A 12334-nucleotide genomic window follows, 5' to 3' on the forward strand; every position below is an offset into this window, starting at 1 on the left:
CAGTTTTTGGTTTTTATCTTGAATATAATTAATGTTAACGATAAACTATATAAAATAGCAAAAATATCCAGCAAAGTAAGATCTACAATAAATGTATATGACCAAAATTGTCAATTGAGTTATTGCCCTTAAAGGACAATTTATACACAATTGGTTTATCATGTTTTCTAACTTTAAAAAAATCTTCTCCTGAAACTACTGAACCAATTCCAACAAAATTTAAGCTGAATGATGCTTCGGGTACACAGATTTATGTGTGTGTTTTATTTTCTGTTTCGTCAAAAAACATGGCTGCCATGGCTAAAAATAAAACCTAGGGATAAAATGCAGTTTTGGGCTGATATCTAAAACACTAAAGTATTTAGAGCAAATCTGATCATATGAGAGGTAAAAATGTTCATTAGGTCAAGTTCTATAAGCCATGCAATTTTCAGATGAATCTTACAACACATTGTTGGGTTGCTGCCACTAAATTGGTAATTGTAAGGAAATTTTGTAGTGTTTGGTTATTATCTTGAATATTATTAATGGTGAAGATAAACTGTAACCAGCAAAATGTTCCCAAAAGTAAGATCTTCAAATAAATTAATAAAATTTTCATTAGGCCCGAGAACACAGTTATTTCGTAGTGCATTTCTTTTTGACAATAAATTCAAATAAAAAAAATCGCACCTGCTCTATCTCAAAACTATTTTTACAGTGTAGTGTACTACTAGTGGGACAAATAATATCAAAATTTTAAAAACTTCTACCAGGTCTAACTCAAAATATTGACAATTCTGTGTTAAGGGGGTCTAAAATTCAGTTTGACAGCTTCAGACGTAATAAAATTTGACCTTTTTGAACTGGACCAAATCACTTATTAACATAAAGATTCAGCACCCAAATTTTTTTAACATATATCATTCCCCTACTTCATATTTCATGCATTAAATATCACGAAATAAATTGGGAAAGTGTATCAAATTAAAAATCCGAGTTATACACTGTTCACTCTAGGGACTATAAGACAATGAAAACCAAAGAACGATAACTGTGTCCTTGGAACTCATAGGACAGAAAGACTTAATAAAACTTTGCATGACCTATTGGCTAAGCTTAGGGAATTATGAGATAGTTGACCCAGTTTCATGGCCATAGGACATATATTATCATTTTAGTATTGAAATTTGGATGTTTATTTTTATACGACTGCAAAATATTTGCTGTCGTATATTGGTATCACGGTTTCGTCATCGTCTTCCGAATATGGATGGTTTCCGGATAATAACTTTAGTATAAGTAAATAGAAATCAATAAAATTTTAACACAAGGTTTATAACCACAAAATGGAAGTTTGGGATTGATTTTTGGGGTTATGGTCCAATCGGTTTAGGAATTAGGGGCCCAAACATACATTTATCTAGTTTCAGGACAATAAGTTGCAATTACTCTGAAATTGTACCACAATGTTCATACCATTTAGTAGAAGGTTGGGATTTATTTTAAGGGTTATCGGATAAACAGTCTAGGAATTAAGGGCCAAAAAGGGACCAAAAACAAGCATTTTTGAAGTTTCGGGACAATAACTTATGTTTAACTGTATGGATCTCTCTGAAATTGTACCACAAGGTTTCATATGATGAAGGGAAGGCTTGGTGTCAGTTTGGGGTTAATATCCCTGAACATTTAGGAAATAAGGGGCCAACAATGGGCCAAAAAGAAGCATTTTTCTAGTTTACAGATAATAACTTGTGTTTAAGTGTATGGATCTCTCTGAAATTATACTACAAGGTTTTATACTACAAAGGAAAGGCTGAAATTGAGTTTTGGGGTTCTTGCTCCATGAGGGTTTCAATAAGTGAGGGGCAAAAAAAGTGGCCTAAATAAGCATTTTAGTGGTTTTCAGTCAATAACTTGTGTTTAAGTGCATAAATCTCTCTGAAATTATACAAGAAGTTTCCATACTACAAAGGGATGGTTATAGGGGTTAATGGATCAAATCATTAAGCCATCAGGGGCAAAAAAGGGTGGAAACAAGTTTCTGGTTAAAGGACAATTTAGACAATTTAAAAGCAGTGTTGGAGAGGTAATCAAATTCCAATTAAAATTTAAAGAATACTGTTTATATGTTTGATTACTTGATTACCTCCCTTACACTGCTTTAAAATTATCTTAAAGGAAGTGATAATTGTCTTGAGATGTATAGCTGTAAATTTGTTTTTAGAAGTTACTGTTAATTAATATTAATTTAACCATGACTGCAAGTTATGTTATATTTTAATACTTTATTATGTATTTAAATAAGTAGTTATTGTTGCCAACTTAATTAGAAATTTGAATTGAGATTATTTTTGGAATAAGGGATTAAGAGAGGTGAACAAAAATGGGGAGGGGTGATGGGTAAAAAATTTCTTTTCAGATTTCAGAAATTAAAAGATTTTTTCTTCAAATATTTTTTTTGAGGGGATTTATATTCAACAGCATAGTGTCAAAAGCAAAAAAAATAATTTTCAAATTCATTAGACCACATTCATTCTGTGTCAGAAACCTTTGCTGTGTCAACTATTTAATCACAATCCAAATTCAGAGCTGTATCAAGCTTGAATGTTGTGTCCATACTTGCCCCAACTGTTCAGGGTTCGACCTCTGCGGTCGTATAAAGCTGCGCCCTGTGGAGCATCTGGTTTCATAAGGTAGAAGACCTTTGATGCACCATAATTTGTATATAGATGCCTCATGATATCAAGTTTCGACTACTTGACCTCTACCTCATTTCATTGTTAAGTTCATACGTGAATCACAGAATGGTCTACTATAATTGGCATATGGAAGGATTTTAAGGTGTACTTGTCCAACTGACTGGTGTTATCTGACCTTCACCTGATTTTCATAGTTAAATGTTCAAAGTTAATTATTGGTGTTTTTGGTCATTTTCTAATATTGTATGTTATAAGTCTACAATATTTGGTGTAAGGAAATGATTTCTGAGGTACATATCACACTTCTGGCAGAATAAATTTGACTTTGACCTCATTTTCGCTGTTCTTTGCTCAATGTTTAGTTTTTGTATTTTGGTCGTTTTTTCTTACAATGTCAGCAATAGGTCAATTATTTTTGGTGTACTGAATGATTGTAATGTGTTTGTCTGTCTGACAGGTTGCATCTGACCTTGACCTCACTTTCATGGTTAGTTGTTCAGTATAAAGTTTTCATGGTTTGGTATGTCTCTTATATATACTATAAGCAATATGTCAACTATATTTGAAATAATTTTCATGTGTACATGTCTGTATGGCAGGGTTTACCTGACCTTGACCACTTTTTCATGGTTCCTTGGTCAATATAAAATTTTCATGGTTTGGTCTGTTTCTCGTAAACTACCTATAAGCAATAGGTCAACTTTATTTGGTGTTTGGAATGATTGTGAGGTGTTCACTTATTTTCGGCTTTGTTTATCTGACCTTGATCTCATTTTCTTGGATTATGTTTTTGTTGTAAAACTTTATATTTCGTACTATGAAGATTAAATTAATGATTATTAAAACAAGCATGACGTTTTAGGGTGTTCACACTTGTTACAGAATAACAAAACCTGTATCATGTTTACAACTGGTTTTAGAATAAATATGTTTATTTTGGATGCAAAGACCCCATGAGTGAATGATTATCATAAAAATGTGCCACCTAAATCCTCCTCCCAACTTAAAATATCTGACAACAGTACCGTAACTATATCCTTTCTGTTTAAGTTTGTTTAAAGGTTTGGTTAGCTTTTGAGGTGAATGTCAACATTTCCTGCGCTTACCATAAAAGATTTGACAAATGTTTGATGTGAAATACCTGAATATGTAAAATGTCTGCATGTTGATTTATACTTACGAAAGATGTCAGTGGCGTAGCTTGCATGTATGCTCAGATGCTCAAGCATCCACATCATTTTGACAGGAAAAAAATATAAATAAAGATATGTTCGCAGCAGTTAAACTCGGAGGTATCCGTATGTAACAAAGGTTAGGATATGAGGATAGCATCCAGTTATTTTTCCGATGAAGTATGCGTGGTCTTTTATTAAGGATAATTTAGTTCATGTAATAAAACAAGATATCGCAGAAAAGTGTTCTCGATGTCGGCTACGGCAAGTGCAGAAAATGATGCACATATCCTCGGACATGTTTCATCTGAAATTGAGCCTAGCGGAGCGATGGCTTCTACAACTGACTAACAACATAACTGACAACTAAACCACCATATCCTGATATCGTTTCCTGTGAAATGAACGACGACGTGAAAAAAACTAATCTGTAATAGAGTGTGATCATTCCTAGGCTTATCAGAAAATTCCAGTTCCTATCTAGGTCCACATATTAATTTTATTTTCAATAAAAGAACAAAGTTCCTATGTCCCCTGCATTGCACATATGTTATGTAACCAATGAACAAGAGCAATAACTAATAAAAATTAATGTTTTTCCTTTTCATTTTATTTTTAATGGAGAAATAAAAGCTTTAGAGAAAATGCAATGGGATTTCCATTTTAATTTTTATTTCAAAAGGTTAAAGCTTAGGACTTATTTTCGAAATTGTCATTGCTGGTGATATAAAAATCTAATATAAAGTACACATGAGAGTGCAAACAAGACCGGATGGACGGACACCCGGTATTTCGATGATGTCCCCTGCGACGCGTTAATGGGGTCACTTCAGTTCCTATATTCTGAAGTGCCGCTGTGATAGGGCCGTTTTTTGAGAAATGCTAGAAAAGGGGATCACTTCAGTTCCTTTATACAGAAGTGCCGCTGTGATAGGACCATTGATGAGATTTCAAATATTAAGATTGGTGGGAAACTTTTTCATCAAATAAATAAATTATGAATTTCAATCAGTTTCGAGAATTTCGAGAAAACATTAGAATTATGTTTGAAATATAATTATATGAATTGGTGGGTATTTTGAAATTAAACAAAAATCTATATAACCAGTGACGGATTCTATGGGAGCAAATGTGCCTACAGGAACAATGTCTGAAAAAATATAATTTTCTGCATAAAATAGTCCAAAAATAAATTCGCCTCGCTCCGCTCGGCGACGGCATCCACATCATTTCAACCCTGGCTACGCCACTGGATGTCCTTGTACCGATGATAAACCTTTGTGTATCAATTTTTCAGTACTACAGAGATTTCTATTGTTAACAACAAATACGCTGTTACTTACATTTGTACATACAATCTGTGTATCAAATGTTGTTTTGATGGGTATTTGCTGATTGAAGTCAAATTGTTACTCTTAATACAGAAACCAGTCTGAAATAAGTGGTGCAGTTAGTCCCTATTGCAATTCCGATAACTTGACTATATAGAAAACCTCCCTAGTGATCAAAAATGTTATCAAACACCGGTATACTTCTGTTGCCTTCATTTATCAAGTAAAAAATCAAGGGCAGTTATCTAAACAAAGCATGTCCCTTTGATATAGTTTCTTTTGTTTGTTGTTAATATAAATTGACCTAAAATAGTTTGAACATATATATTCAAGATAGTTGCATTCCGAATTTTGAAAAGCCCATTGTTGTCGAGCCTGCAACTTTTGTTGCAGAAAGCTCGACATAGAAATAGTGATCCGGCGGCGGCGGCGGCGGTGTTAGCTCACTTCTTAAAAGCTTTATATTTTAGAAGGTGGAAGACCTGGATGCTTCATACTTTGTATATAGATGCTTCATGTTACAAAGTTTCCGTCAGTCACATGTCCAATAACCTTGACCTCATTTTCATGGTTCAGTGACTACTTGAAAAAAAAGTTCAATTTTTTTGTAATGTTGAATTCTCTCTTATTATAAGTAATAGGATAACTATATTTGATATGTGCATACCTTGCAAGGTCCTCATATCTGTCAGACAGTTTTCACTTGACCTCGACCTCATTTCATGGATCAGTGAACAAGGTTAAGTTTTGGTGGTCAAGTCCATATCTCGGATACTATAAGCAATAGGGCTAATATATTCAGTCTATGGCAGGACTGTAAGGTGTACATGTCCAACTGGCAGGTATCATCTGACCTTGACCTCATTTTCATGGTTTAGTGGTTATAGTAAAATTTTTGTGTTTTGATCTTTTTTTTTTTCATATTATATGCAATAGGTCTACTATATTTGTTGTATTGAATGATTGTAAGCTATACATGTCTAGCGGGCAGATGTCATGTGACCTTGACCTCATTTTCATGGTTCAGTGGTCAAAGTTCAGTTTTGAGTTTTGGTCTTTTTATCTAATACTATATGCCATAGGTCAACTATATTTGGTGTATGGAAATATTTTATGATCTTTATGTCAGTCGCACAGGTTTTATTTGACCGTGACCTCATTTTCACGGTTCATTGCACAGTGTTAAGTTTTTGTGTTTTGGTCTATTTTTCTTAAACTATCAGTAATGGGTCAACTATATATGTTGTATAGAAGCATTGTTAGCTGTACTTGTCTGCCTGGTATGGTTCATCTGACCTTGACCTCATTTTCAAGATTTATTGGTCTTTGTTTAGTTATCTTGGTTAATGTTAAGTTTATGTGACAGTTGTAATAAAGCTTAGCTTTATACTTAGGACTATCAACATAATATCAATGATTAGTATAGAAGGCGAGACATTTCAGCGTGTGCACTCTTGTAGTATATAGTTTGAACATATATATTTAAGATAGTTGCATTCCGAATTTTAAAAAGCCCATTGTAGTATATTGTAGTCTAGTGTATCGTAGTTTTGGTGCTTTGAAACACCAAGGATACATGTTTATGACTAAGATTGTTTTCCTTCATTTTTGAAAATTATGCTATAAATCGTGTCATGACTGAAGCACTTACTACTGATGATTTAATACATCTGAAAAATTAGTAATTATATATATATAGTACATGTTGATTTGTTCCTCCAACTAGTAATTTCGACCCCGGAAAAAAATGGGTTTCTCTCAATATCAATCAGTATTTTGGTGAGCATCATTTGGCAGTGGTACTTGTGAGTGAATCTGCTATGTTTATAGAGACGATAGTATTATTGAACTTTGGTGGCATTTGGTGTTTTCGTATTCAAAGAAAAATAAGGACCAGCTAAGGACGACTTCCGGGGGCAAGATTTTCTCGCTGTGTTAAAGACCCACTATTGGCAATTAGCTGTTAAGTCTGCTCTTTAGTCAGGTTGTTGTCTCTTTGACATATTCCCCATTTCCATTCTCAATTTTATCAAAATAACACAAAAAGCAAGATTTATCTCTGTGTCAAAAGAAAGTTTATTATTGAAAAAAAATTTCCAAAAATGTGAGTATTATTAGCTCACCTGACCTGAAAGGTCAAGTGAGCTTTTCTCATCACTTGGCGTCCGTCGTCCGTCGTCCTGCGTCCGTCGTCCGTCGTCCGTAAACTTTTACAAAAATCTTCTCCTCTGAAACTACTGGGCCAAATTCTACCAAACTTGGCCACAATCATCCTTGGGGTATCTAGTTTAAAAAATGTGTGGCGTGACCCGTCAAAACAACCAAGATGGCCGCCATGGCTAAAAATAGAACATAGGGGTAAAATGCAGTTTTTGGCTTATAACTCAAAAACCAAAGCATTTAGAGCAAATCTGACATGGGGTAAAATTGTTTATCAGGTCAAGATCTATCTGCCCTGAAATTTTCAGATGAATCAGACAACCCATTGTCGGGTTGCTGCCCCTGAATTGGTAATTTTAGGAAAATTTTGCTGTTTTTGGTTATTATCTTGAATATTATTATAGATAGAGATAAACTGTAAACAGCAATAATGTTCAGCAAGGTAAGACCTACAAATAAGTCAACATGACCAAAATTGTCAGTTGACCCCTTAAGGAGTTATTGCCCTTTATAGTAAATTTTTAACAACTTTTCGTCATTTTTTGTAACTTTTCTAAAAATCTTCTCCAAAACTACTTTGCCAAATTTAACCAAACTTGGCCACAATTATCATTGTGGTTTATAGTTTAAAAAATGTGTCCGATGACCCAGCCTACTAAACAAAATGGCCGACATGGCTAAAATTAGAACATAGTGGTAAAATGCAGTTTTTGCTTTATATCTTTGAAACTAAGACATTTAGGGCAAATCTTTCAACATTTAAATGTCCATCAGAATAAGATATATCCCCTCACAAATTTTGAGTTGAATCGGACAACCAGCTGTTGGGTTGCTGCCCTAAAATTTGTGATTTTAAGGATATTTTGCAGTTTTTGGTTATTATCTTGAATACTATTATAGATAGAGATAAACTGTAAACAGCAATAATGTTCAGCAAAGTAAGATCTACAAATAAGTCATCCATGATCAAAGTTGTTAGAGGACCCCTTAAGGAGTTATTGCCCTTTATAGTCAATATTGAACAACTTTTCGTCATTTTTGTAACTTGTATAAAAATCTTTTCTAAAACGACTTGTCCAAATTTAACCAAACTTCGCTACAATCATAATACATTGTACTAGGGTATCTATTTAAAAAAAAAGTGTCTAATGACCCCGCCTACCAACGAAGATGGCCGACATCAGTAAACACATTAACAGGTGAGCGACACAGGCTCTTGAGAGCCTCTAGTTATCTTAAGTGACAAACATACTACTGTTTAGCCTACACATCATTTAATATTTTCTAAATATATAGCCTTAACTAACTATATACTTACTTAAACTACATGTAGGATGTATTATTGTTTAAAAGAGTAATTTTAAGAAGTTAACAATAATTTTTATCTTAGGTATGGGTCCAATGCCATGGACTATCAATTCAGAAATATATCCATTGTGGGCAAGAAGTACATGTACAGCAATTTCTACATCATTCAATTGGATATTTAATCTGACTGTTTCACTGTCATTTTTAACTCTGACTGAACAGATTACTAAGTATGGTGAGTTATTGACTTTCTTCAATTTTTTTTCTTTTGCTTCTTTGATAACGATGCACATTTAATATTGTATTTTGAACCCAGCCCTCAAATGTAATCCTGGGTCAAAATGCCTTATTGAAAATTGACCAGGGGTCAAAAGATCAATGAGGTCAATATTATACAACTGCAAACAATTTTGCAGTCGTATATTGGTATCATGTTGTTGTCTGTGTTGTCCGAAGACATTTGGTTTCGGTACAATAACTTAAGTATAAGTAAATAGAAATCTATGAAAGTTAAACGCAAGGTTTATAACCACAAAGGAAGGTTAGGATTGATTTTGGGGGTTATAGTCCAAAGAGTTAAGTAAGTAGGGGCCAAAAAGGGCCCAAATAAGCATTTTTCTAGTTTCCAGAAAAGAAATGTTTTGTCTTGAGATGATAAGCTGTCAATTTAGTTTTAGAAGTTACTATTTAAAAAAGTGTTGATTAAGGAATATCTATTTTAAGCCATGATTTTGAATGACATTTTTTATTTTAAGACTTTAATGATGTATTTAAATGGGTAATTAAGGTTGCACACTCCATTCGAAATTTGAATTGAAATTATTACCTTATCTTAAGGGTAGGAATTTTTTTTTGGAAAAAGGAGGGGGGAGGTTAAAACAATTCGCAACAGCATAGTGTATTTCACAAAGGCAAAAACAAATGAATATAATATATTATAATCCTACAACCAATTCTAAGTTTTTTCACTCTAGTTATTCTGTCAGAAACTTATTATGTGTCAAACATTTTATTACAATCCAATTTCAGACCTGTATCAAGCGTGAATATTGTGTCCATTTTTGCCCCAACTGTTTAGGGTTGGACTCATGAGGTCGTATCCAGCTGCGCTCAGCAAAGCAATTTATTCTCTGTTGAATTTGACTCACCCCATGGAATATTGTTTTAAGCAAACTGTAAATAAAGTTTGGTAGTGATTACATTTTTTCTTGGAAGGAGATTAAAAATACCATGGCAAGGTAAAAATGTTAATACACCTCTCATATATATGTTTTATTCATACTTAAAAAAGCATTATTACAATATACAGTTGTTTGAATAGCTATGTCAATTTGAAATCTGAGACCTACAGGGGATTAACTTTCAATGGTAGTGGGTTAGAAATACCATAGATAGGTAAAAATGTTTAACCTTTTTTATGCCCCATCTAGGATAGTAGAGGGGCATTATGTTTTCTGGTCTGTGCGTCCGTCTGTTCGTTCGTACGTTCGTTTGTTCTTCGGTCCGTCTGTGCGTCCGTCCCGTTTCAGGTTAAAGTTTTTGGTCAAGGTAGTTTTTGATGAAGTAGAAGTCCAATTAACTTCAAACTTAGTACACTTAGTTCCCTATGATATGATTTTTCTTATTTTTGTTAATGCCAAATAAGATTTTTGACCCCATTTTCACGGTCCACTGAACATAGAAAATGAAAGTGCAAGTTTCAGGTTAAAGTTGTTGGTCAAGGTAGTTTTTGAGGAAGATGAAGTCCAATCAACTTGAAACTTATTACACATGTTCCTTATGATATGATCTTTCTAATTTAAATGCCCTAATAATTAGATTTTTATCCAACTTTCAAGGTCCACTGAACATAGAAAATGATAGCGAGAGTGGGGCATCTGTATACTGGGGACACATTCTTGTTTTACATGTTTTACTCGGACCAAATACCTATAAAACCATTATAACTTTATAACGACGTTAAAACGTGTTAGAACATTATGTGGTGAAGATTGTCCACATTAAGAATCACAAGTTCTTTAGAGTTCACAAATGTGACGAACAGTCACATTATGATACCTCTTCACACCTTTGTCTTTAGGGGATAACCGGTACCACGATTTCCCGAGAATTACAAGAACTAATTAATATGCAAAGGACAAATTGATTTGTCTCGAACACATGGTGTTATACTACTTAAAATAATATCAAAATATATAATTGTAAGATATTAGTCGTATTTACTCAATAAAAGTGCAATTTAACTTCTGGAAATCGATAAGCATGTATTGTAAGTTATATGCAAATTACTTGTTGAAAACAATATGAAGGATTTAAATATTCAAAAGGTAGACAACTTTTAAAATGTGCATACTAATCGATTTCTTGTAGATAAGTTGTATTTATATTGAGTATTTAAGACAAAAACGTCCCAGACCTTATATTAAACAACTTTAAGCAATTAACACCATGTTAAATCATGTTTTGTGACAAATCAATTTGGCAATGGGATATTAATTTGTTCTTGTAATCCTCGGGAAATCGGTTTTATTATAATAAATATCAGAATGCAAAAGTTCTTGAAATGCCTCAAAAAATGTCCCCCAAAAAGTTTTTTTATGCCCCACCTACGATAGTAGAGGGGCATTATGGTTTCTGGTCTTTGCGTCCCTTCGTCTGTTCGTCCGTCCTTTCGTCCGTCCGTCTGTCCCGCTTCAGGTTAAAGTTTTTGGTCAAGGTAGTTTTTGATGAAGTTGAAGTCCAATCAACTTGAAACTTAGTATACATGTTCCCTATGATATGATCTTTCTAATTTTAATGCCAAACTAGAGTTTTTACCCCAGTTTCACGGTCCACTTAACATAGAAAATGATAGTGCGAGTGGGGCATCTGTGTACTATGGACACATTCTTGTTTTAAATAATGCTTTAATTGAAATTTCATGTTTATTTCAGGAACATATTGGTTGTTTGTTGGCATCGTGATAATTGGTTTTATAATTATCTATGCTACATTACCAGAAACTAAGGGAAAGAAACTGGAGGAAGTTCAAGCTTTGTTCGAAAAAGGATGGTGTTCAGATTCACAATATGATCAGCTAAAAAATTGTAATGAGACTACCATCGATGCAAATTAATGTGATACCTTGTTCATTGAACCAGACTGACGTAATATTGTCATGTTTTGTGTTTCTTTGGTTTAATGATTTTCTAAAAAGCTAAGGTTTATTGTTTTTTTTGCGTAAGATATTTGATATTGAATCTTTCAAATATTTTGATACTCATAATTAAAATGTCTGAAATTGATGAAGTTCATATCTTGTTAAATCATCCCTGCAGTAGTAGACTACAATGATAATTGTGTTGACAAAAGATAAGCTCTTGTTCAAACGACATTTTCTTCAATAATGCTACTTATATTAAGGAGTTATAGAACAGTTACAGGAGTGAACTCTTTGAAATCAACTGAACGTTTTAATCACGTTCTATTAGTTAAGAGATATCAACATCTCAATGATCAACATTGGTATATTTTTTTTTATATATATCCAATGAATGGGCAATGCATGAGTATACCAAGATGACAAAATAATAATTGTAAGGAGTTAAAACCAACTTTGTTTGAAAACCTGTACCAAGGAAGATTAATTCTGTTTGTTTATTACTTAAACTTATATAAAGAGGCAGTTATTTATAAATTGTCA

The 12334-nt window shown here is 33.3% G+C and overlaps 1 protein-coding gene across 2 annotated transcripts in view; it reads left to right on the forward strand.

Moving 5' to 3' along the window:
• LOC143079177 (proton myo-inositol cotransporter-like) overlaps nucleotides 1-11936 on the forward strand; it is a 60195-nt gene extending 48259 nt beyond the window's left edge. The window contains exons 8-9 of one of the 2 annotated variants that reach the window (XM_076254409.1): nucleotides 8735-8887; nucleotides 11586-11936. In XM_076254409.1, the coding sequence (XP_076110524.1) occupies nucleotides 8735-8887; nucleotides 11586-11767 (335 nt within the window). In that variant the 3' untranslated portion in view covers nucleotides 11768-11936. The remainder of the gene's footprint in view (nucleotides 1-8734; nucleotides 8888-11585) is intronic. The other variant, XM_076254417.1, reaches the window with a different exon arrangement.
• Nucleotides 11937-12334: the final 398 nt, after the last annotated feature.

This window comes from Mytilus galloprovincialis, chromosome 1 (assembly GCF_965363235.1).
Source record: "Mytilus galloprovincialis chromosome 1, xbMytGall1.hap1.1, whole genome shotgun sequence".
Classification (NCBI taxonomy): Eukaryota; Metazoa; Mollusca; class Bivalvia; order Mytilida; family Mytilidae; genus Mytilus; species Mytilus galloprovincialis.